General features: G+C 44.9%; 2 protein-coding genes across 9 annotated transcripts in view; both read left to right on the top strand.

Annotated features, from left to right (window-relative positions):
- Positions 1-5,148: 5,148 nt before the first annotated feature.
- LOC128910535 (histone H2A.Z) lies at positions 5,149-7,501 on the top strand. The gene is made up of 5 exons (XM_054203903.1): positions 5,149-5,337; positions 5,763-5,840; positions 6,250-6,363; positions 6,825-6,954; positions 7,109-7,501. The coding sequence occupies exons 1-5, from the start codon at positions 5,335-5,337 to the stop codon at positions 7,168-7,170; spliced, it is 387 nt and encodes a 128-aa protein (XP_054059878.1). The 5' UTR covers positions 5,149-5,334; the 3' UTR covers positions 7,171-7,501.
- A 1,417-nt stretch (positions 7,502-8,918) lies between these two features.
- The window catches only part of DNAJB14 (DnaJ heat shock protein family (Hsp40) member B14), a 30,166-nt gene continuing 13,224 nt past the window's right edge, over positions 8,919-25,860 (top strand). For 6 of the 8 annotated variants that reach the window (XR_008466566.1, XR_008466565.1, XM_054202547.1 and 3 more), the window contains exons 1-3: positions 8,919-9,195; positions 15,122-15,296; positions 25,482-25,627. Coding sequence is in view for 6 of the 8 variants with exons in the window: in XM_054202547.1 (XP_054058522.1) it covers positions 9,063-9,195; positions 15,122-15,296; positions 25,482-25,627 (454 nt within the window). In the remaining 2 variants the exon portion in view is untranslated. Of the gene's footprint in view, positions 9,196-11,102; positions 11,781-15,121; positions 15,297-25,481; positions 25,628-25,860 lie in introns of all 8 variants that reach the window. The other 2 variants (XM_054202549.1, XM_054202548.1) reach the window with 2 other exon arrangements.

Here is a 25,860-nt window from a genome sequence, read left to right as displayed (position 1 = left end):
GAGAAAGATTTTTCCAGGTTGCTTTCTTAGGAAAAGAAATGGATATAACCAAATTGCTACAACTGGTACGAGCTTATGTAATTGCAGTGTCCTCTGGGCGTAGGTATCACAGAGTAAAATAGATCCACCCTGAGAGTTTCCCAACTCAAACACAGTTGGAGCAGGTACTTGCATATGACTTTATAGCACAACACAAAACGTCGCATAAATATTGCTTCAGTTACTACAGTGAACAGAGCTCAAATATGGGTAATGGGGAGGACCGAGGAACGCAGCAACAAGGGAGTGGGGGAGGATAAGTTTCTGCATAAGACGATGGGAAGGATGAGGGTAAGGACTTCTGGCTGGCACCGTCTCTGACAGACTCTCATTTCATTTTGCCTAACTAGCTATAGCATCCTTTCACAGCTGGCTAAACAACAAGATAAAAATCTATTCAGACTAGTCATTATGACACTATTAATAGCTGATACAAGAGCATACAATGAACACCAGCATAGATATAAGGGCAGTTCAAGTCTCTCTGAAATCAGTATGCGAGTGTTATCTGCAGATCTATTACGGAGACGTATGAAGCTGTTTCCAGATACCAGATTAATAAATGTATCTGTTAAGCCGAACAGTTGCATCCATTCATCACTACGCACAACACAACAGCAACCAGAGAGGATGTGATTTTCCTGAACTCAAATACAGCAGCCGTCAGAGAAACCCAACCAAGCAGAACCCTGTTATTTGATAGAGGTCCTGCAAAAGGGCAGCAGGGAAGCAAGGGGGGAGGACCCCAGAGGCAAATACAAGCCATACTGTAATGGATCTCACCATAAAAATAGAGCTCAAATGAATGTAAGTGGTGGTTACAGACTAAAAATACCCAACAAACTAAATTACCTGGGGGGGTTAGGTCAAAGTTAGGCATACTAAAACCTCTGACTAAAAACTGTATACTAAAAACTAAGCTGTCTCTACTTAGCTGTCACCTAAAAAACAAATTCCTCAAATGCCTTCTCCTGTGTGGCTTTGACGTTTCCCAGATACTCAAATTTTTATCCTGGTAATAGGTGTGTATTTCACACATAAACTCATTCAGGATACAGAAACTGCAAAGTTCCCTAAGGGATGTGATACAAAGAGCTTTATGGGAGCGCTTCATCTGTTAGTCTACTAATGAAGGTGATCTCCACCACTTCTGCAGAAACTAAAACCCTGCAAGAAACAAATTCAAGAGAGAATCCAAATAATACTGTGTTCATAGCCTAGTAGGTAACGAGGGGTGAGAAGTGGTCCCTGCTTTAGAGAATGTGTCCAAGTTTTGGGGGAGAGTGAAAATGAATGTTACTCTCCAAGGAAATCATATTAAGTAGTAGACAGAGTAGAAAGGAAAGCGGTGCTACACCCCAGTTCTCCTAAAATGTGTTGAAAACCATGCTGTGGGAACGTAGTCAGGTGTTTGAATGTCCCTCAGCTACAACTCTCTGTTTCTAAATCTTTACCCAGCAGCTCACGCTGCAAGGCTGAGCACCTCTCAGCAGGACCCGCACGAAGCCTGCTGAGGCAGGGCACAGCTCTGGGTCGGAGCTGGCTGACGTGCCACCGGCAAAGCCGTCTGGCTTCATGGGGTAGGTGTGAAGCGCCTGCGGTCCAGGACACCATATCAGCAGCCTGTCTGTTGGATTGCATGTTACGTACTACAACGAAAGGATCTCAGTCACAGGACACCTAATACAGGATAGCAGAATAGCAGGCTACCTACTGTTTGCCTAGTACAAATATATCTTGTAATGAGAAGCATTGGAAAAACTTAATACTAATAAAGCAGTGGCAGAAGGGCTGGGTGAATGACGCAAAGCCCTTCATCGCTGTGGCCTTCAGAGATAATAAAAAGACACCCCAGCACACCTCACCACTGAGACCACAGGGCGTGAATACCATGACACAAGCCCAACTACCAGCAATTCCCTTCCTAGACCCACTGGATGGACGCATCTTTCCTCACCAGGTTCTCCATAACCTTTCCTTTTAGAGGGATTTTTCACCTTCTTAGAGGGACCAATTATTCTGCTCTGCTGTCCTTGAAGCATATCTTCCTTCTCCCCCATGAGGTGGTTACAGTATAAAAACTGAGGGGTAGACTTGGAGTACTGGTTTCGTTAGGAAGATGGAGGCGGCAAGTGCTCCCTTTGTGTATGTGGGATTGAGGTTGAGTTATCTGTGCGCACAGCTGGGTCTGAAGTTGCTTTGGGGTTGTTCCTGGTGTACCTAAGTGAGTTCTAGTTTCTCTCTTTAAACACTGGGGAGGGGGGAGTTTGCGTTGTGCTTGTTAGAGAGGCTTGTTAGCTAGTGTAGGGTGTAGGGTGATCTGAGGCTAGTTTCATGTACTGTACCTGACGTCTCCCTACCCTGATCCGTTTGGTAAAAATACATCCTTGGGCTAGCTTAAACTTTGGTGTTAGGCTGCCTTGCCTGCCTAATCCCAGCCATAAGGATCCCCAAGCAGCTGAAAGCGTGCAGCCCAAGCGAGCTGTTGGGGAAGCTCACGTGGGAAGTGGGGAACGTCTGTGGCAGGGATTACCTCCATCTGGTAGGAGGCCTTTTTGTTCCACTTCCTAGCACTTCTGTGGACAGAAACCAGGGAGAAAAATCAATTTTTCTCCTCCTACATCTCGAACGCTGTTCCCAGAGTGTCCTACGGCCTGCAAGTTGCCTTCTCTTCCCTGTAAGAAAAGGGCAATGGATCCTTGCTGTAGTCACTTTAAAAAGAAATAATTTTTAAAATAGTATGTTGAATGAAATCTTAACTTTTGCAGGCCTCTGTAAAATATTTAGGTTTGCTTTTAAACTTTTGTAAAAAAAACAACCCTTCTTATCTTCTGGCTTGCTGAAGGAGAGCATAAACAACTAATGCTTCAAATAGACAGAGGCACCAGACAGTTACATAAAAACAAACTGCCAGATTCCTGCACGTAGGAGTGTCTGCTCTCCATTCAGTCCTGCCTCTCCATACCGGTGCCTGGAAGTAAGTCTCCCTGCCCTGAAGCGGGAGCAGCTAGCACAAAATGCCCGAACTGCAACTCGGGTGCTGAAGGCTTTGAGGATGTGGCCTCAGGCTGAAGCAAAGGGCCCTTTGTAATCGGGGTACCAAGTACTTGGGGTCAGACGTAGGAGCAGGAGAGCTACAAAGTTTTAAATCTTTACTGTTTCAGGGAACAGCTGGGAAGACCTTGAAGTGGAACTCTAGGGATCAGTGCATACACTCTTATCTTAGAGTTACGAGTATTTCACTTCTTGTAGACCTGAAGAAAGTGGAAAAGTTATGGTGAGGAAAGTATCCTCATGACAATTTTATGCCCTCAGCTCTATCTCCCATTAAATATCTGCCTGCAAGAGTACTCATCATGCTTGGGACCCTTTGATATCAAGGTAGAGGAAATACATATATTAACGCCTGCTAAAATGGTGGGTTTGTGATTAGATTGGCAACGTGCAGGACAAATGGAGCTGGCCTTCCCTCTAAAGAGCTATTCAGCCATTGAAGGGCCAGGGTTTCTCCCTGAGCTCATTGCATACTCCCAGATGAATGGAGTATGTCCCAGATAACAGGGATTTATGGTGTTCTGGAAGAGCACAATGAACTGTTGCTTTGGGGCAGTTGAAGGAGGTCGATTAACTGAGAACACCCCCAGCTGAGCCCTGAGGTTAAACGGCTAGCCTGCTTTTTTATGAAGTAGAAATGATGCTACACTGAAAATGGCACCTGAAAAAAAAAAGGGTGTGTGTGCAAGGTTTCATTTCAGGGAAATATAGGCAGGGATTTGAAGTGCCCAAGCCAAGGACATCTGCACTGCATTAATTAAATGTCACACTTGGAACCAAATCCACAACGAACAGTTTTTAACCAGAGTTGGTGAAATATCCAGTGAGACAAATGGGTCCAAGGCCGGATTGCCCTTGGTAATCTCGCGTCTCTTGCGTAAGACGGAGGTAAAAATAAAGACCCGTGCGGAGACGCTGGCCATGCTGGCGCTCCCCGCCCCCAGCATCACCAAGGGCAGATGCGATTCCATCCTCCATCAAATAGCATCGGGCGGCCTGGTCTCTTCGCTAATGCCGTGTAATAGCTCCTCATCCCAAACCCGGGTCGTAATCTCCTTCAGGCAGCTTCCGAGGCGCTTTGTACGCCAAGTCAATTAACTTTATTGGGGAAGGCTTTACCAGAGGATCGAAAGTGACTTCAGTGAAAGGCACAGCACGGCCAGGAATGGGACCCGGCAATAAATAACCCCTAGTAAATGAGCTGGGGCGCTCGGTGTCTCCAGCGACCCCCTCTCTCGCCCGTGGTCCCTCCGAGCCCGACACCCACCCCCTGCCGGCGCGGCGGCCGTCCCTGCCTTTCCCCGAGGGGACACCCGGGTCTCCCCCCTCCCGAGGCCCGGGAGCCCGGCCGGACCCGGCCCTCACCCGTCGGTTTAGGGGAGGCGGGCGGCGGCCGGGCGGCTCTGGGCGATGGAGGGCCGGCGGGACGTGCCGCCCACCGCCTAAGGCGACCAGCGGGCGGCTGTTTCGGCTCCCAGCCCGTTGCGGGTGCCCTTGCTTTTAATCAATTTAATTTTATTTTATGTTATTCCCGTCAGACTCAGCTCTCGGAGGGCGAGACCCGCTAGCGGGGAGCCGTGAAGCGACGCCCCCGCCCGGCAGCAGAGGGCACGCCCCGAGAGCCCGCCCCTCCGCGGGAGGCGCCCCCCGACACCCCAGGCAACGCCGGGCCAGGACGTGCGGGGACTGCGCCTCCGTCCCCCCGCAACACCGGCGGATAGCGGAAGGGGGCCGGGGGGGTCCGGGCAGCTCGAACGGGGGACGCCAGGCGGAGCCCTGGCCGCCGGCGCTGGGTCGGAACACTGCCACTACAGCCGGGGCAGACGGAGGCCCCCCGAGCTGGGGTTTGCCGCCCAGATCTTAGCCCCCCCACCGCTCCTCTGGGCCGTCACAGTACACCCCCCCCGCAACCCTCCGGCGCCTGTCCCTTTAAATAGGGGCGGGCCTCTCCCGCACCCTGGATCGCGAGGCCCGCCCCTCCCTGCCTCGCCATTGGTTGTCGCTGGGGGAGAGCGGCCCGCCCCCGCCCGCAGCCATTGGCTAGGGGCGAGGCTGGGGTTCCCGGATGCAGGCACGCTCGGTGGTTATAAAGCGCCGGGGGAAGGCGGGAGTGGACGCAGTTTGAATCGCGGCGGGTAGGGGCAGGTCGGCGCTGTCGTCCGGGCTCCGTGCGTGCGGGACGCTCTTTTCCTCTCTGTTTTCCTCTGCCTGGACCTGCGCGGCACCGCGGCCCGGTTCGCCATGGTGAGGAGCGGCGGGAGCGGGCGGGCGGTGCCGCATCCGGTGTGTGTCGGGGGGTGGAGGTAGCGGCAAGGATGGAGGTGATGGCGGCCGTTGGGAGAGAGGGGAGAGCGCGCGCGGGGGAGGTGGCGCGCGCCGGGTGGCGCGTTACCTGCCGGTAGGCGGGGGGAGGGGGGAGAGAAGGGGGGGGGTGTCGCACGCGCACTAGTGCCGCCGGGGAGAGGGAGTGGCGGCCGCGCATGCGCGCGGGCAGCGGCCTGTGTAGCGGGCAGTGCGCAGGCGCTTGGCGGCGCGCGTGCCGTCCTGCCGGGGGGGGGGGGCGGCGCATGCGCGGGGGGGGCTGGCGCCGCCGGCCTTCGGCAGTATGGCCCCTGTGGTGGTGGTGGCGGGCGTACCGCCAGCTTTGGCACACCTCTGCTCTCTGCTAGGCTGGTGGTAAAGCTGGGAAGGACTCCGGAAAGACCAAGACCAAAGCAGTGTCCCGTTCTCAGCGGGCTGGATTGCAGGTGAGCAGGGACTGGGGCATGAGTTGGCTGCCTATCTCTTGGTTGGTTGTACCTTGTGAAACCTGCACAGTCTGCTGTCTGTCCGTTGTCCAGAACGGTGTAAAGATCTGTTCAGTCCTTGAGTGTGTTAATGTCTGGGTTGACTATTTTTAGACCTTTTGCATGTCTGTGCGGGAGGGGAGAGAATTCCCTTGTGGCTGTTGCTGCTGCTTGTGGTTAGAATTGTGAAGTTGCTGATGTGAACTTGGCATACAGTGTCCTTACTTGGATTCTTCAGTACTGAAATGTAGTCTGGTACCAGTTGTGTGTGTGCCACTGGGATTCTGTTGCCTGGCATGTGGTTAAGAGTAGTGGCTTTCTTTTTCTGTCTCTGTCGTCACAGCCTGTTCTTACTTCTGTTATTTTCCAGTTCCCTGTTGGCCGCATCCACAGACATCTGAAGTCGAGGACTACCAGCCATGGGCGTGTAGGAGCCACAGCTGCTGTGTATAGTGCTGCAATCCTGGAGTACTTGACAGCTGAGGTAAAGCTCCTGCAAGGGTTGCTAGCAAATTGGTCAGCTCTGAAACAGCATAATGACCAGAGCTTACTGTATTTTGCCAGTTTGGACTGAGCTGTGAACTCTTCCCTTGCTTTGAGCCAGTTTTAAGTGCGTGCCTCACCAGGAGACTGTGAAATATGCATGGGACCCCTTGCTCTGCATTTTGTGCAGATCTAATAGCTGTGACTTAAAGGAAAGATGGAATTATGAAGTATTTTATAAAATGTGCCATTACAGCATGTCGTATCTGTTGTTAAACGCTTACTCTGTTTTGGGGGAAAACTAAATGCAGAGCTCCAAAGGAGGAAGCCTTTCAAAGGAGACATTGTTTGCTTGTCTTGGTGTCTTTAACAGTGTATCTGGTGTAGAGAATAACATAGCTAAGACCATGCAATTGGTCTCACTTGACTTGTGTAACTGTTTAAAAATGATCTTGTCCTCAGGTTCTTGAGCTGGCGGGAAATGCATCCAAAGACTTGAAGGTGAAGCGTATCACTCCCCGTCACTTGCAGCTTGCAATTAGAGGAGATGAAGAATTGGACTCTCTCATTAAGGCAACAATTGCTGGTGGTGGTATGTAAATTGCTTGATAACCGTTTGTGATGGGTTGGGTGGCAAGAATCTGATAGACTAGAGGTTGCTTAATGCCATCATTTTATTTGAAGTGCAAAGTTCAGGAAAAATGTTGATGAGAAATAACATGGTCTTAATTGTTGCTCTTTCTTAGGTGTAATACCACATATCCACAAGTCTCTCATTGGAAAGAAAGGACAACAGAAAACTGTCTAAAGGATACCAGGATTCCTTGTTATCTCAGGACTCAAGTACTTAATTGTCCAGTGTTGGTGATTCCAGTGGACTGTATCTGTGAAACACGATTTTGCCTTTTTGTAACTTTGAGAAACTAAAGCTCCCTTGAGCTTTCTAACAAACCAAATTTCTGCATTGAAGTCTTAACCGTATTTAAGTGTTACCATGGCTTCAAAGAAGCTATTGTATTTGTAGTGGGTTTTGATTGAGCTGACTGTTTTTAGATTGGTTTAAGTAAAGGAAATGTTTGGGTTTGTACAGACTTTTCATCCACTAGAGTGGAAATATCCAATAAATGTTATATGAAGACTGATTGTCTCTTGTCCACTCACTGAAAAATACTTGGTTGATGCAAGAACATGCCACTGACAGTCCTGCTGCCGGCTGCGCTGGGGCTACCTGGAAACAGTCCTAGGATACTGTGCTTGGTGAACACCATCAAGTGAAGTGGCGCATAGGTCTTATCCTGTAAAGTTATGTTCATGCAGTGTGACAGGCACCTTTAGCAGGGCATGTGTGAGGCTGGTGCTATTTAAGGCCACTTTTCCTCGATGTCAGCCTTCACGGAGGGGAGGGATCTATTGTGGAGGAGGAAGAAGGTCAATTGAATGGATGTTGAAAACTGGCAACTTCACTTGACTTTGTGTGGTAGAGCCTGACCCCCTCGCTATTTTTTTTCTTGTAAAAGGCCATGGAGAGATGCTGGTAAAGGCAGGGGCTGTACTGCAGCAGCCCCCATAGGATGTGGGGTTTGAGGAAGAGTCTCAAACCTGTGTCAGACAGCAGCCAAATAGCACTGTCTTGGTTTGGCTGTGGGCTTTTCCTGTGCTGACTGCAGGGCTCTGACCTGGAAAGCACTTGCCCTATGGTGATGGGAGGCCGACCTACACAAGTGGAGCATAAGGATGGGAGTGTTGAAGTTACAGTTTCAACTTCTGCCGTGTGGCCGCTGATTAATGGGGCTTATGGCCACAGTGCTTTAGCTGTGCTTCTGCTCTCCATAAGTTGATTCCCTCCAGCGAAGGGCTGCCCCTTGCTGGGGTTTGGAAAGCCTCAGCCTCTTGGTGTGCAGAGGGGGGGTCTCCAGCTTGGGCCCTGTGGTGGGGCAGCAAGTGCCAGGCCTTCCAGAGCTGCTCCCCTGGCAGTGGAATACATCAAATGAAGACACTCCTGCATTGAACAGGCCCCTGTGCTCCCACAGCCCCTGTCAGGTCTCTGCTACAGCAGGAAGGCGCTGACCCAGATGGTGAATGTTGGCCAGGCCTCCATTACCTGTGCTCCTCCTTGGGAGCTGCGGCAGCACCTGACTGCTCGCTTCCCAGTGCCGCAGCTCTTAGCAGAAGCTAATTGATGTCGCTAATTATAGCGAGTAGTTACAAGGTGCTAAAAAGTACCTCAAAGCACAATTAACGTACCATAAATGACACCGCCTGGGCTCCGCGGCAGTCTGGGCCAGCGCGGCGCTCGCCGGGCCGCAGTGCCGGCTCCCTCGGGCCGCTGACGGGCAAGCGGAGGCGCTCCCGGCCGGGAGGAGCCTGGCGCTGGCCGGGCCCTTACCGGGGCGGCCGCCGGAGCCCCGAGGCCGACGGTGGGGCGGGCGGGGCGCCCGGGGCCCGGGCGGCGGCGCATGCGCGGCGGCGCCCCGGAAGCAGGCGGCGGGCCGGGCTGGCTGCCGGGGCCGAGCGCCGCGCTGGGGCTGCGGGTACCGGCGGCACGGTGGGATGAGCCCTGCGGAGTGAGGGGAGCCCCCGTCCGCCCTCCTGCCCGCTCCGCTCCTCTCTCTGTCCCTCTCCCCCCTCCCCGGCTCCGCTCTGGCTTCAGGCCCCTTCTCTCTGCGCTGCGGCGGGCGGAGGCGGCGGAAGGAGAAGCCGATGGAGGGGAACCGGGACGAGGCCGAGAAGTGCATCGGGATCGCGCGGGAGGCGCTGGAGGCCGGCAACCGCGACCGCGCCCTCCGCTTCCTCGGCAAGGCCCAGAAGCTCTACCCGACCGAGACGGCCCGAGGTGAAGCCCGGCCCCCTCCCCGTCGGCCCCGCTGCTGCGGCCGCCCCTCCTCCCCTCTCCCCGAGACCCGGGGGATGGTGGGGCCTGCGGGCGGCGGGGTCTCCTCACGGCGGGGCGGCCGTTAGCCCCAGGCGCTGAGGCGAGGGGCGCCCAGTGCTGCCCCCGCAGCAGCGCGGGCCCCCGGCGGTGTGCGGGGCTGGGCTGGCAGGAGAGACCGGAGCGAGGGCTGAAGTGCCTCGGAGGAGCGCTTAGGGCCAGGTGGATCTCCCCCGAGGCGGCAGGCGGTGGGGGGTAGTGGGGCTGCCTCGCTCCTCGCCAAAGGGCTTCGCTCTGGGCCAGCCCAGCTCCCCGCCTGCACTTCCCCCCGCCCTTTAGCCGCCTATATGTAAGCGTAGCCGCACAGACCAGGCTTAGACCCGATTAGCAGCAGGACACCTCGGGCCGAGGCAGGCTGGGTTGGCTTCTCCTCTGTCGCTGTGAATTAGCCCTGGCTAGCAGCCTGCAATGAGAGCTGCTGCTCCCGGCTGGGCCGTGTCCTCGTCCGCTGGCTTACTTGTGGTTTGGGGTTTTCTTGGTTTCCTCTCCCTTTTGGTTGTACAGCAGCTATGCAGGAATTGCAGATGGGTTTAACTTTCCTGGAGAAAACGCTGGGACAAGTGGCTACCCCTATGACTTGATTGGCTCTTTAGACACTTCTGTGCTAGAACTTGAAAAATAATTAGGGTCTTTCTAGCAAAAGGTGTTTAAAAATATTTTTTTTTTTTTTTAAAGCAACAATAGTAAGGCTTCAGTGTAGCAGAACTGTTACCTTTCTTGGAGTCTTTCTGTCACACAGTGTCAGAAGTCGGCTGGAAATACATTTGAACCCAACAGTGACTTGTCGCGTTCCTTTGGTTCTCGCTTGCATTGTCTATGCCATGGAAGGAATAGGAGGGCTCTGTACTGGCTTACAGGCCTCAATATTCACCATTTTTGGAACATGACTTTGGGGTGAAGTCCTGACTGGAAGTGTTCTGTGCTGTATTTTATACTGTAGTGAAGCCTTTAGTCAGGTGAGCAGATTCAGTGAATGTTTTCCATCCTCTCTTATCTCCTGTCTGTTTTTTATCTGCAAACAATAAACGAAGGTCCCATCAGTGCTATTCTTTTTTATAGTATGTAGTGCTTTTGGGTGTCTGGTTTGTTGTTTTTTTTCCCTGCAAGACAGAATGGAAGTTGCTGGTAAATCACTTGGAAGAAGGTAGCCATTGCTTTGGCTCAAGAATGTGGCACTGTTTATATCCTTGCCACATTAGATACCTCCCTGAAATAAAAACAAGAAGTTTGCCATATTCCCCAAGATTTCTGTGGCTTAAGAGGATGACACGCATGAAAATATTTTTAGCTTTTGGGGAGCTGTGTTGGTCAATAGGAAAGAAAGCCTGAGGGTTTCGATTCGGCTTCTTCCACCAAAGAGAGTGAATAGCTTTGCCTGCTTCACATAGCTTATTACCGTCTTATACCTCCAAGATAAGAGTTACAGTAGCTCTCAGGAGAAAGGGAAAAAAAAAAAAAAAGGAAAGATACCTCCATCTGATCTATGTTTTGAGTGTTTGGGTTTTTTTTTTAAGTAGGACTGCTACTACATAACCACCATTGTAAAGTACTCAGTGCAAGAAATAGACGGCTAATTAGGCTATTGTCTGTAGGACACTTGTTTTAGCCGCTGTGGAAATTAGCAAAGTGTGTCACAAATGAGGTGCAGATCTGGTGAAAAGAAGATGGTCTTGTGTTTATGGCAGTGGACTGTAATCTGGGGAACTGTGCAATGAAACTAACTACTTCACAGAATTTCTCTGTGATGTTAAATAAGTCACTTTACTCGGTTTCCATTAGTGATGGCTAATTGTTTGTACTTCGTTTTTCAGGTATTCAGCTTGAAACAAGGGCCTGATTTGTGGAACTGGTGGGCAGTTAAACCTCCATCTGAAGCTAATGAGAATTGCAGATGTCCTAATACCACTGAAAAAAATCAGGCCCTAGGCCCGATTTGAACTAGGTACTTAGAAATTAGGGGGCTCTGTAAACTTGTAATGTTTCTGTGCTTCAGTTTTCTAGTTGTGAAGGCTGGTAATTCTTTTCAACTCATCCCATTTCCTCCCAAAACAACACTCAATTAATTGAATTTAACTTTTTTTTTCTTTAAGTTTGTGGCACTTAAATAGCCCTGTTTAAAGTGCAGTAAGCTGCAAGGACACAGAATGTCCTGTTTTCAGGACAGGAACTGGAAGGTGTGCAATAAATTAGAACTGGAATTTTACGCTGATGAAGAACCAGTGAAATTACTGCTTCATTATCTCATTGTCATCTTTTACATATATTAAGCGAGGGGTCCACTTGGAAAAAAACCACCTTGGTAATTCATTAGATAATTAAAAATGCGTCATAGCACACACCCAAGAGAAAGAAACAGTTACGGTTTCGTGAGCTCTCTTAGTTCTAACACAAATTCTTATTTTACAGTCATAATGTGTTGGATTTATGTGGTGATAGGACAACATGGTGCAGCCCCAGTTGTCGCTGTGCTCGCTGATTTTCTCTTCAGGGTATGTCTTAGAAGGTAGTTCATACCAACTTGTCGCTGGAGTCACATATGCTTCATAGGTTGTATCTTTAGTATCATTTTGGGAACAATTGCCCACCATTTCACAAATTATGTTCTGTCAGTGATAAAAGCAATGCGAACGGTAGCGCTGAATCTTTCACTGATGGGAGCTTCCTCCTCCCCATGTTATAGCGAATTGTAAATGGACAGGGGGCAGGTTTTAACTATTGTCTCTAAAACAATACTATGTGTGGTTTGGTTTTGGCGACATTTACATTTAAAGTGCATTCAGCGCTAGTTCAGTCATCAGTGAAGTTCAGTTTTGCTAAACGAAGCTTCTGCCTGAAATACGCTGACTGCAGCAGTGCTATTTTAAGGCTTTACTGGTGTGAAATATAAGGTCAGTGCTCATTTAATGATACTTAGCTAATGACTTCATAGTAGCCGTGTTCATGTTGATGTCACTCTCTGCTAGAAAATTGTTTTATTTCCAGCTGTTCAAAATATTGTTTGATTATGAGTTTTACTAATGATTCATCTTGCAACTGAATGGAAACTAATTGCTTCTCTGGGGAAGATTTGTAAGAGTGGATTTAAAGATAACAAAGGACAAGATCTTTTCAAATTTAGGTGTCATTCTTTTTGGAGTTGAAGGCAGAAAATGACATTAAGGACAGCTTAGTTTTTTCAGTGCTTCTTAGGAATTTCTTGCACTGTTTCTGATGCTGCCTGTAAAAATGAACTTTTCATAAGTATGTAAGGTTAGGTTTTTAGGGTGTTATGTTAGTATGAGATCTGAATTCATCAGTTCTTCCATTAGTGGAAATGGGGGTCATGTTCAATGCATAATGGAATCAAATGCAGTGCAAGGTTCTCTCATTCAGCAGCAGGTAACAGTACACACCTTTGGAGATAAGATTCGTTGTCTTACCTGATAAAAAATAAGTCTTTGGTTCGTTATATGTCCTGTTTAAAATACCTGTATGAACAGTAAAAGATTTCTTCGATACACTGTTAGTATTACAGTTCTGACAGCTGGTTTTACCACCAGCAGTTCATGGAAGAGTCAAAGTTGTTTCTGAATATCTGAACTGTATCTTTTATTTGAAGGAAACAATGGGCCCAGACCCTTTGCGTAGTTTTCTTTTTCAATGTAGAATAATAGCATGTTTATACTTGCTGTGTCCTGCCATCTTAAGAAGTTAACAGTTACGGATTTGAATTTTTAATTTTTTTTTCTTTGCAAGTGTCCTGCACTGTCTTCTCAGCAGTGCAGTTCCATTATGGGGATGGGAGGTCTGGGAAGGTGATTAGGCAGTAGAAATGTTGAAAGTATAGTGCAGCCAAACCGATTCATGAAAAGACTTATCAGCTAAGGTAGCTGTGAAAGAGACACTGGGTGTTAAAAATGCAAACTGTTGTCTACACCTGCATTTCTACCATTATTGCTACTACTGGTTTTGCACAAGCGTTAGTGCAGGGATGGGGGAATTTCTAGAGCAGTACCAATATAAAGGCAGGATTTGCAAAACTGTCAAGTAAGCATTATTTCTAGAGGGTAAAGTCAGGGTCGTATGTTCAATTGGATCTCACAGGATACCATTATTAAATATCTAATGTCACAGAAGAGAAAAAGAATAATCTTGTTTTCTGTTATCACTTGTCCAGAGCACGTTTGGACCAAAGATGCTTTGTTCTGAGGGCACTGTCTCTTCAAATCTCTGTTCTTGATTGGTTCTTAACCTACAGGCACACTCACCTTGTTGGTGTTATTACTTCATTTACCTCATAACTTTGGATGATACTAGAATAAACTGTTGCAAATATTTGGATATATGCTTCAGCTATAATCCGTAGTGCAGCTATAGCTCTCCTGTTTTCAAGAACTTAATTTCATTTGTGGTGAAACCATCCTCTAAGTATACAACTCGGTATGTAAATGTTAGCCTTTTCTTTATTTCTGCGGTAAAAAGCCAGATCTGATCAATTGATGAATCTTGCTGAGCCAGGCACAAGCACAGGACCGGCACTGGAGTCAGCTGACTTTCTCGTTCAGGCCAAGCATAGCTCTTCATCTGCAGTACTTCAGACTGCTTTGGCCAGTTGATGAATTAATGAATAAAAGCAAATACTGCAGAGTTTTAGGAAGCACATCTTATGGAAGTGGTTCTTCTCCTTTTAAACAAAGCTCCGCTTTGTTTTCTTTCCTGTGCTTCTCTGAGATACAAGCTATGGATGTGTAGGATCCCAGTTTTTTGCTTCTCTAAGAGAGACGCTAGTCAGAAGAGAAGGTTTTTTATTAGATTTAGGAGAAAATCCTTCAGGCTTCTTTTCACTAGCTTCTAGAAGAAAACATTTGTAATAGCAAAGCTGTAACGTGCTTTCACAGTGAGTGGGACGTTTTGGGGGGGGGGAATTTTTTTTTAGGGTATTTTTTTGTGCAGGTAGTAACTTGGTTGTTTATGAAACAAATTTGGCCTGTGTAGTTTGGCATCTTGTTTTGAAAGGATCTCTTTTCAGGAATGACAGACTATTTAATAATCTTTGATCCACATTATGCTTCATGTGCAGTCCCTTAAGTTAGAATGGTACTGTTTCTGATTTATTGGTAAGACAGATACCCCCAAAATACAGGCTTATATCCAGAAAGAAAAAGAAAACTTAGCGTCTGATGATTTATTGAAATTGCTGAATTTGAGATATGTTCGGACATGGAAGGAAAGAGGATTTCAAGATCTAGTAAAAGCATGCTGGTTTTCAAGATCCAGGTCTCAAGGGTTGGATGTAGTTGTCTGGTCCTGACTTACCTGTGGCATTTAACAGTAGTTTGAATTTCGGCTGGTATTGCCTGGAAGAGGTATATAGAGCATCAGTGTTTGGCCACTAATGGCTCAGGTTACAAATATCTATGTACTGTAGCAACTGAAATGTGCTGGAGATGGGCTTGGTCTCTGTATGGAATAATTTACAGGTTCTTTAGAGTGTTAGGTTAGTTCCTCTTGTCTATTTACGGTTGCTTATTCTGATGTTTCGCCTGCAAAGAATGGGTTCGGTGCCTCTAAAAACCATTTAGAAATGAAGGACAAATTCTCTTCAGTATCAAATTACCTTGGCAGACGTGAGTCCAGCTGCTAATTTTGAAACACTTTTCTATAGTTTTGCCATGAAAAGGAGTTGCAAGACTGTCTTCAGAAACATTTGTGCTACGAAGTGGTGATCAATAAGGAAGGAGGATGTAGCAGCTAGTCTTTTACAATGTGGTGCTCCCATTTAAGGTACTTGAGAGCCCCGACTTAATCACTAATGCCTATAATGATACTATGATATACTGTTGTTTTATAGTTTTGTTGGAAGCTATTATGAAGAATGGAAGTACAGCTGGGGGAGGCGCTTACTGCCGAAAACCAGCCAGTAGCAATGATCAAAGTAAGCCCAATAGCACGAAGGAGAGCAATGCATCTGCTGCAGGTGAAAGTGGAAAAGGCTACACTAAAGACCAAATGGAAGGAGTATTCAGGTATGGCCTTGTTTAAATACATAATTGCTTTTCATTCTGTTTATTATGTACTTATGCTTTCAGCTCTAGCATCTAAAGAAGCAACAGAAAATTCAAGGTTAGCTGAGAGGGGTTACTTGTACTGAACTGCGACTAAAAGGAAGTGGAGAGTTTTGTTGTGTTTAAACATGGTATGAGACATGCTCACTTTCCATGAGAAAGTTTATACTCATCTTTATATAAAGTAACTTTGATGGTTTAAAAAGAAAATACTCAAAATAGTTATTAAATAGATCTCATGTTAAATGGAAGAAGTGATGAAAATTCTATAGAACAACTTGCAGCACAGTGTTTCTATTCATAAATATTTTTATACTCATGATATCTTGAGTTACATGCTTGCTCCTAAAGTTTATCTTCAAGCTAATCTTGTTGTACAGGCTGGTTTTAGACCAGTGTTAAAACAATTTCATTCTGGAAGTACAGGTATCTGAGAAGCACTGAAGCACGTAGTCCAAGTTGCATTATAAACTCTGTCTGAACTTCATGTAGCATGATAGTATTAAGATGGGGTGACATCAGGAAAGGAGGATGTGCAAAAAGAAACAAAGATCAATGAAAATATCTTTTTGAGGCAAGTAATTCTTAAGTCACGTTATCGTAACACACTTTTTTGCTGTAGGAGTGAGAAAAATATTGTCGGATATGTGCCCTGATTTCTGCTGAAGAAATATGGATACAGCCACTCTAAAATTGCACACCTCATAACCTACCTGTATTTTCATATAAGCTGAGCCCAGGTATTTTCAAGGGACCTCAAAGAAGGGAAATCAAGAGGTCCTTGTCTCCTAGTTTGTGTAAATTGTATGAACTGTTGTGCAAAACAGAAATTTGTGTGTGATTTTTTTTTTGTGTGTGAAATGTGTGTTGCTCTTGATATTATCTTGGGATCTTTTCCTGAAGTTCAATAATCTGTTCAGCTGTGCTAACGGTGAGGAAAAAGCAGCTTTTCTGTGTTGATACAGCAGCTCTGCATTCAGGCAGGTAAGCAGCAGCATCTCTGGCCTGGTTATCCTCTTGGTGTTGCTATTTAGTAGAGCTTTTCATTTACCATCATCTCTACTTAATTAATGTTGTTGCCCTTCATGATACATCTAAAGTAAAACCTGAATAAGCATGTACATTTTTGGCCAGCTTGAAATATTAGCTGTTAAAATGAATGCACGGTGCCTGTGTGTGCGCACGTGTGAGACAAAATATCCAGAAAGAAGTCCTCTGTAAAATGAGGCTTAGATCAAATTAAGACAGGTAACACATGTAGCAGCAGAAAGCTGCTACAAGGAAGGCTGTATTTCTGCCAGTATTCGCTCACCCGTGACGTGCCATTCTGAGCTGCAGTCTGCTATCACATCAGGCTCCCTGCAAGTTTGTTGGGCTTTTTTTGTTTGTTTTATGAGAAAGTAATGTCGCCTACTTTTTTCTGAGTAAAATGACGTCGTAGAGCCAACTTTTCTCCATGGTATGCTTTCATGGTATCGGACATTCTTTTCTTGAAGGGATTCGCTAAATACCAGGTAAAATTAATCCAGTTTGTTGAGATCGGAGACAGAATTAGGGGTATTCACAGAAGTTGCATACTGAGGATAATCTTGATGCAACATTGCTTCTTAGTACCTATCCTAACAATCTGCTTTGTGAATATAAAATCCAGGTTTTTTAAAAGTACCCAGATTTTTGCAAATAAGCAATTGTAATAGCTTGCAGAACAACCCATGTTTGTTTGTATTTCACATATCACTTAGAAAAATCAGCTGTTAAAACAATATCTTGACCTTGGCTTGAGTGGTGTCACCATCCTTTAGTATAGCAGTTTATAAATCTATGGAGAGAGACTCAATTTTGGTTTAGGTGTGCGGTAATCAACAGAGCAAGTCCTCAGTTCTTGTTGGAAGTTTTGAAAAGTTTGTGATGTTGTCAGTTAGAAAATTTGTGGCTAAGAATGAAAAAAACGTGTGTGCCTTGCCAAGGAGAACAGGATTAAATATAAACAGTGGGCTAAAACTTAATGGAAAAATATAACACGCTCAGTGATGATATCTGAGGGAAAGCTCATGTTTAAACTGCAGTGAGAATGAGCTTTCGAGTTGGAAACATGACAGGCTGCATATGTTATTGCTTCAATCAGGCCCCAGACTTTCCCAATTAAATGAAACACACGCCTCTGGGGAGGGTATTCTTCAGAGAGTAGAGCTTGTCACCACTGTATGCTTCTGTTGTACCACAGTGGGATGGCTTTTGGACCTTTGAGTTGGTTAAAGAAATGCTGCATGAAAAGAGGTGGTTTTAAATAGTGTTTCATGCCTGATTTTTAATTCTTTTTCCTGTAAGGAAAAAAGCTTTGCTACCTTCTAGATAGCAAGGTAGCAAAATCTTCAATTTTTAATAAATTCTGAATCTTACCATGAATTTGACTCCGTCAAACTTAATTTTTTCTGTGCTTATGATTTGAAAGGTGGTCATTATCCTCAGGTATTCTTCCCTCTAGGTTTTTTTGGTTCTGTATTAGTAATTGAAGATAGACTGCGGGAAAGCATTCCTGATTTAACTACACATGCCATTTCCAGCCCTTTTTTATAAGCTGTAGTGAGCAGTCAGACAGGGGGACTCACTCTGAGCTCTCTGACTTGGATTACTTATTAGTATTCCTGGAGTTGTCCTGCTATCTTGAATTTGCTTGTGACAATAGATTTAAGAATCATAGTGAAGGGACACTTGGAGCAGTATACTAATTTAACTGCATTAATTTTCATCAGGGTTACTCTAGTAATGTTGGCAGCCATGAGTACAAACAAGCAGCTCTGTGCTGTTTTTATTTTTCCCACATACACAGGGGACACTGTTCGCTAGCAAGCTACAATAACACTTGTGTAGAGCGTTACATGAGCTTGCAAACAAGTTGGTTGACAGGGAGAAGCATAAGATGCAATGCCTTTCCACTGAGTGCCTAAGTGCTGGCTGATGCTCTGTTCTTTGTGGGAGCGATGCTCACTGTTTCAGTGTGACAGTTTGAAGCTTGAGATATCCAAAAGCACTTTGCTACTTTCGAATTGAAATGCTTTGAAAGTACCATCTGTAGTACACGCATATTTTTCTTAATGATGCTTATCTTGTCACTGAGGGCTGGATCAAATTGCCTTAACGCTTTAGGTGACCTGCATATCAGAGATATTGACAGGAGACTAGCAGAAATATGTTAGGACCCACAGTAGACTTAAGTCTTTTTAAAGCAAGTGCCCTAGAAGTCTCTAGGCAATTGAAAGCTGTCTAAGCAATGTCAACTTAAGACAAGTGCATGGGAATCATGTACTGGATTAAAAAAGGGAGAATTTTGCTATTGGATTCTGTGGTCTTTGCTTTAAAGCAATTCCTTCACTGCTTGATGTAGGGGATGGGCATTTTTTGCTGAGATAAACACAAAGTATTTGTGTGAGAAAGAAAATTTAAACAATTTTTTCTTCTAGTTCACTTAAAACAACTGAAGAAGAAGTGCTGATCAAAATTAAGTTACTAGAGTTCTTAATTACTTTCAAACAAATTCTGTTCAACATATCTGCCTACTCATACCAACTTCCCTTTGGAAAGGTGTAGTGGACTACTGTGAAATTAAAAAAAAAAGAAAAAAGATCATTTGCCTGTTGTGTATTAGTCTTTCTTATTTCTTTTTTATGCTGTGAAGTGTGCGTTATCTGTTGTCTGCTACATGATTTAAGAAAACAGTTTTGGAGATACTGATAGGTCATATACTTTATACAGACTCCCTTTAAATGATCGTGAAATTCATATGGTGTCTGATGTCTCTTTTTCAGTAAATAAGCTGGAGTGTATATTCCGTATTACCTTTTTGATATCTGAAAGATAACTGCCATGAACAGTAGTATGCTAAAGTTGGATTGCTGTCTTGTGAAAACTGTGGTGGAATACTGCTTTTCCTGCCCTGCCAATGCCTGCTCCTCAGAAGAGAGCACAAGAACAAAATTTTGTATTTTGATCTTTAAGGTAGAACCAAAATGAACTAATAGAGGCATGAGTTCTGTAGGAAGCTTGCAAGGCAGTTAAATGTCATCCAGAAGTGGTCGAGAATAATCAGCAACTTTGAATTCATGGACTAAACCAAAAAATTGCCTCTATGCATTTCATGGATCAAACTAGAAGGAATGCACGTTGACTGACTGCCTGTTTCCAGGCCTTCTGCTGAGACTTCTGCAAATACAGCAAAAAGAGATATATCGTTACTTTTTTAACATGGGGTCAAGAAGATAATTAACTGAAATTGGAATAATAAGAGCAATCAACATGTGCTAAAATGGAGGGGGGGGGGGAATGAAGCAAAGAAATCAGGGCATGGCTCTAATTAGGCTGCTAGAGCTACTGTGGTTGTTGAAATATCCAGTTGAATGGTTGAGAAAGTCAAGGTGGAAATCACAGTCATAAAGCCTGTCATGGAAAAGTGGCACAGAAGATTTGGTGGACTTTGTCAGAAAGCTCTTGCCTTTAATCTACACTTTTTACAGCTACAATAAAAGCTTAAACAAAATTTGGATAAAAGTAGGTTGATGCAAACACAGCTTTGAATATTTCATGTAATAGACACAGGAGAAACAAACTGACCAACCAGGTACACCAAGAGCATGGTACTAAGACGAGCACCTTAACGTGTTGTTGAATCTGTCAGTATAACAGAGATCTGAAACTCCTGGTGCACTAATTTCAGAAACTAGGGATATGCTGGTACCAGCTTGAGTTCCTCAACAACTCTGTGACCTTCTCTTCCCAGTCCAGAGCACTTTTTGCAGACCACACTTATGTCATCCACACTGTGACCGGGACATTCTCGATTCAGATGCAAGATGCCATTTGCATCAGGCCCCCTTCCATCATTGGAAACTTGAACCATGTAGAAATTGGTCTGCATTTTACTGTGTTTTTCTGCTCAACTCTGGAATCAGAAGTCAGTGTAGCTTCCTCTTGCTCAGTTCTTTGTAGCTCACATTCACTTTGCTGCTCACTGTGCTGCTCAGTTCAGATGACCATTGGGAGAAATAACTGCGTCTCCCATCGCAAGCTTTTGGAGATAGCGATCAAAGTATTTGTCTTTTGGGCCGTCCCTGTGCATGTAGACAGAGGCTTTGGAATGCCTTTTGAAATACCTAGTCATACTCAAAACTTCATGATTATGGATCACTGCAGGTATTTGATAAAGAAATGCAAGCATCTCTGATAGGTTTTTGTTAACTTGATAAAAGCTGTTGATGCTGACCTAATCTGAATTGTAGACTTGAAAAGTGAAACAAGCAGCACAGCAGTAGGATCACATCATTTCTTAGTCACAGGAGAACCAGTGGTGGTAGCCCCAGAATTTCTGCAAGTGTGAGCAGACGTTTGAGGACCTGAAGGGCTTCGTCTGCCTTCAGCCGTCAGAGCATGGAGGGGAGCTCAGCGTCAGGCAGAATTGGCTGTTATTGCGATTTGAAGCTGGCTGACCAGTTCTGCTGCAGGTGGCTTGTCAACTGCAAGCTGGGATAGTGGAGCTTTGCAAGTCATGACGAGATACCTCCGTCAACAGATTGTGGATTAATGTAGGCCATCGCTTGCCTTCATGCTGTTTGAGAAGTCTATGCTCTAAAAGTCAGATATTATTTCAGGAACATCCAGCAATGTGCCCTCCTATAACAGCCAGCAAATCTGTTAACCATAAGGACAGTGCCAAGGTGCTGGCAGGGGACTGACAATGCAGCAAGGACATAAATTAGCTAAACAACAGAAATAATTTGATAGTAATTCGGATACAGAAGTGATCCAACCAGGAATGAAAAACACAAGAAGAGCAATTCACAAAAAACAAAACCCTAAACAAATGAAGAGTGAACCAAACTTCAGATATGCCAGAAATAAACAATAAAAAAGCCCAATTCAATACAAAAGGGGCAGTCCATAAGAAAATGATATGTAAATTGCAATTTTAAAAAGAGACATCTGCTGGAATTTACATATGCAAGAAAACTAGCACCGGACAGTACAGTGCCCGAAGTGCAGCAAAACCAACCAAACAACAACTTGAAATGCAGTTTTCAGAAAGGGAGTTGTTCAGGCTGATTGCTGCAGGACAGGGGTTTCAGCTGTGGTTAAAAGCTGTAAGATCAGTGATCAGTTCTTCCACAGCCTCCACTGGTTTTACTCTTAATTTTTCCCATCTTCTGCTGGCCGATGTTGTGTGGCCTGCACTAGGGGACAAGTGGGAAGGGGATGGTTCCTTCCTTCCATCTGTCCTGTGACAAATCTCCACAGGACAGTTCAACGCTCCAGGCAAGGGATTCTGGCAGAGTGAGGATTGTCAGACATCAGTCTACTAGAGACAAGGGGTGAGGAATTATGTCCAAAAAGGCCTGCTTCTTCTGAGGGACAAGGATCAGGTTGGCCTTGGCTTCCAACAGCTCCTGGCAGCTGGAGAAAAATTTCTCATCAGGACAGCAGTAGTTTGGAGGAAGAAGACTTAAGTCTTGGAGAATTTCTGTGCAGAGCCTGTGATCCCCATCTCTTTAAGGTGGAGGAGGGATGTGGTGTGTGCTCCAACAGTGTTTGAGAAGTCTGGTGACTGCACAGCACATGTATGACCTGAGGATCTAGTGGGTTGCCCTGGTGATCCCGTATAGTTTGTCCTGCTATAAACTGACTTACCAGGTTAAGTTTGTGATGTGTTCAAGTTCTGCCTCTCAGGAGTGCACCGCGAATGCTGATAATTTTGTTTAATTGGAAAGCACCTTCTAATTGTCATTGCTTGTCCCATCATCCCCAATACAAAGCTGCTGCAGTACAAGTTTTGGTGCAAAACTCGCATGGACTTTGCTGACGGGGGGGAAAAACCAAGCCATTACCCTGTAATGATTGCCCTGAATTGTGCTCAGCAAGGGACCTCCTGGCAGAAGTCACTAACTCCCTCCTTGCAGGGAACTTTGCATTAACTAGATGCTACCTGCTCACAGTCCAGATGCTTTTTGCCGTGAAGTGGCAAAGCAGTCATATGAAACTGTTGTCTAATGGCAGGGTGTAACAAGGGCTTCGTAGCACAAGGTCATTGCTGAGAATTCCAGGCTTAGGTATGGGGTTTGGTCCCTGTGCATTTGTATGGTCATTTAATGTATTTTATCTGTAAAGCTTGATCTGCATAATCCAAAGTCCTGCTAAACTCTGCAAAATTGGCATATGTGTATGCGTATTCCACATGACTCACCATGAAGTCACATGCAGTGCTCCCCAGGCTGCCCGGCAGAGAACTTGCAGCTCGTGTTTGCTGCTGAGGTTTGTAAGAGCCAGCGCTGACTTGGTTGAGGCCTGAAGATGACAGGGGGGCTAACCAGCGAGCAGGGGTTATGTATCTCGGCGTTAATCCTGTGCAGTAGTAGCGTAAATCATCCGGAGGATCGGTTACAGGTCTGTTGCAGGCAGTGTAGCTGCGAGTGCCCATCCTGACAGGAACACACAAGGGAGAATAAAAGTCAGGGGTGGCGGTCACAAATTCACAAAGGCTTCCTTGTTTGGGACTGGCCGTTTAGCCTAGTGTAGCAGGTCAGGGTATGAGGTTGATGTGATATAAGATGTGCTTGAAATATTACATCATAGCTTCATACGAAATCAGGAATGTTGGAACAGAGATGCTTGTGTATTTGTAGAATTTTTTGTTTAACAAAGCAATCACTAGCAAAGGCTTGCTAAGAGAAAGGAGAAATGTGTTGTACCTCCTGTACAAGTGTACCAAAACACTTGTTTCTTGATATATAACAATAGCTCGTTTGTGGACCAGGTTCAGGATAGCTGTTGCATGGAGGGTGACTGCATTCATCCCTTTGGAAGACAAGTGCTGTATGACCCACAAGGCAGGTTTTGCCCTGCACTTTCTCATCAGGAAACAGCTCTGGTTTGATGCACTGGCTCTAAGCAGCAGATCACAGCGTCAGAAGCTGGTGGGTCGTGTGCTGACCTGAATGTCTTCTGGTTGCTACCCACCATTCCTGCTTTTCCCATGAAGGTTTCCCACTGGGCGACTTTCACTGGTTGTGAATGGGGAAAAAACTCTGCAGTGAGTTTTTGAGGGTTAGAAGAACAGGTTGGATTTTCTTGGGTTGTTCTTCCCCCCCCCCCCCCCATTTTTCTCTTCTCTGCATCCGAGAGTTGTGAAATAAGTGCATATCAGGTCTGCAAAGAAGTAAACTTTCATGGTTGTGGGGTTTTTTTTTTTTTCATGTTTGTTACTTCCATGAGAAATAACCACATGCTGTTGAGGGGGAAAAGTTGTTGAGGATGCACAGTGCTTAAAAACACTTGAACAAACATTTAACACTACGGTTTTAATGCTAATAAAATAACAACATTACTGAATGTTGATGACTCGCTACCTAATTTTATATCAACCGAAGTTCTGAAGAGTCTGGTAAAAACAGATAATTCAGATACTGAATTATTGAAGAGAAGAACTTAGATCGGATGCTGAGATACCCATTTCTTGAAATAAAAGCTTAATTTGACACTATTACACTTTTAAACAAAGCTATCTGTTATTGATACAGTTCATAAGTAATCCAGGTCTTGAGGATAAGGATGAAGGGATCTGTACACTGCCAGATTTTTCTCTTGTACAGATTAACCAACAAAAGTTTCCAGTATTCAGAGTATAATTTAATGTATTTTCTTTCCATTCTTTCTTGATGATGGATTGACTGTGTTTTTTTCAGTTAGTTTTATCAGCTTCCTAACTGGAGCTTATTAAATGTTACTTCAATATAATGACCTATATTTATTTCACAGGATGTTCGTGTTGGCAGCTGCCTGCATACATTCAATTCAGTGCTCTTGTGAGCGTTACACTGAGACTTCCATAAAAGCTCGTGTTATTTGAACACGTGAAATTTGATTTGATCAATCTGTGAACTATGAAGGACCACACACGATGGTGTGGTTGTACTTCTGATCCTAGCATGCCCTTAATTACAAGGTACCCATTTTTCTTTCATGAAAATGCCAAAGGCTTGCTTACCCCCTTTTTTTCCACTGGGCTGCCCTGTGTATAGTCTTTGTAACGCTAAACCCATATTTAAGTAGAGATCTGTGCATTTAAGAGAACGTGGACACAGTTACAGCCATGTGAAGAGACTCACACGAAGCTTTTAAAATATTTATGGATGTATTTCTTGCTCAGACCAGCCCTTTTCTTTTGGTATGCACCAAATGTCAGTGTGCCTCGTTTCTGCAGTGCAACTTTGTGGTTCGGCCTTATTTTTCTAAGTTTCTGAATTCTGACCTAAGTAACTTGGTTTGATTTTAAGGTATATTTACTGGTTTGGTCAGTTCTTCCTGCCCACATAAAATTAATGTTCTCTCCTGTAACTGCTCTTTTTCTTTTCTGAGTATTGTAAAGCATACCAAATCATTACATCATTTCCAGATTTTGCTTTTCCTGTCTGGGTGAGACTGCCTACAGGAAGAACATTTCCGAGTTTTCAGAGTTTTAAAAAATGCTATGTTGAACACATGAGATGAGCTGAATCTGTACTTGCTGGAGCTGTTATTGTTTCTTTGAATTTATATAAACACTTACAGAAAGTTTGTTAAGATCCAGGTGCATTCCCAGCAGCAGAGGTATTTTCACATGTCTTATTTCCCTGAAAAGTGAATGCCTGAATGGTGTTATGACTTGACTTCTACTTGTAGAAAGAGAGGTATTGTTTGTTTTGTTTTATGCTGTGCATACCAAAGCACCTTTGCTGTTGACAGTCAAAACAGGCCGTCCTACCCGGTAGCTCTGCAAAGTAAATTTGGAATCTTCATTTTATGCATTAGTAACAGCAATATTCATCTAATTGGGAATTGCAAACTGAAACCTTTTCTTACAACTGTAGTAGTTCTACAGTAGGAGTAGTAAAATAAATACATGTAGTAAGTAATTTTGGGTACAATAGTTTATTGTGCTCAATAGTGAGTTTATTATGAAAAATGGAAATCTTTGTTTCTAGAGTGGAAATTTTGTTATATTTTATATTGAAAGTGAGAGATGTAATGTATCAGTGCGATGTATTACCTCATTTGCAGCTGTGTTCTAGCAGACTACTTCTACATTGGTTTGTTTACAACATTTTACTTCATTTTCTTTTGCAGTATAAAGAAATGTAAAAATTACTACGAAGTCCTTGGGGTGTCAAAGGATGCAGGTGAAGAAGACCTAAAGAAGGCTTATAGAAAACTTGCTTTGAAATTCCACCCAGACAAAAACCATGCACCTGGAGCAACAGAGGCTTTTAAAAGTAAAAAACCATTTTTACTTAAATTTCTTCTATGATTAAACTTTGTCAGATTAGAAGAACTTCATCTGCATTGGTCACTTGTATTTTTACGAAATTGTCAGTGAGGTGTTTTGTAGCTAATATTAAACTGACATTTTTAGCCAAGAAAATAGTTGACCTTTATTATCTTAACATATACATAGAAGTATAGATAAATAATGTGGACTTCTGCAGTAGGGTTCAGTTTCAGAGGA

This window comes from Rissa tridactyla, chromosome 5 (genome assembly GCF_028500815.1).
Source record: "Rissa tridactyla isolate bRisTri1 chromosome 5, bRisTri1.patW.cur.20221130, whole genome shotgun sequence".
Taxonomy (NCBI): domain Eukaryota; kingdom Metazoa; phylum Chordata; class Aves; order Charadriiformes; family Laridae; genus Rissa; species Rissa tridactyla.
Note: the sequence above shows the minus strand (reverse complement) of the source record. Positions and strands in the feature narration are given on the sequence as shown.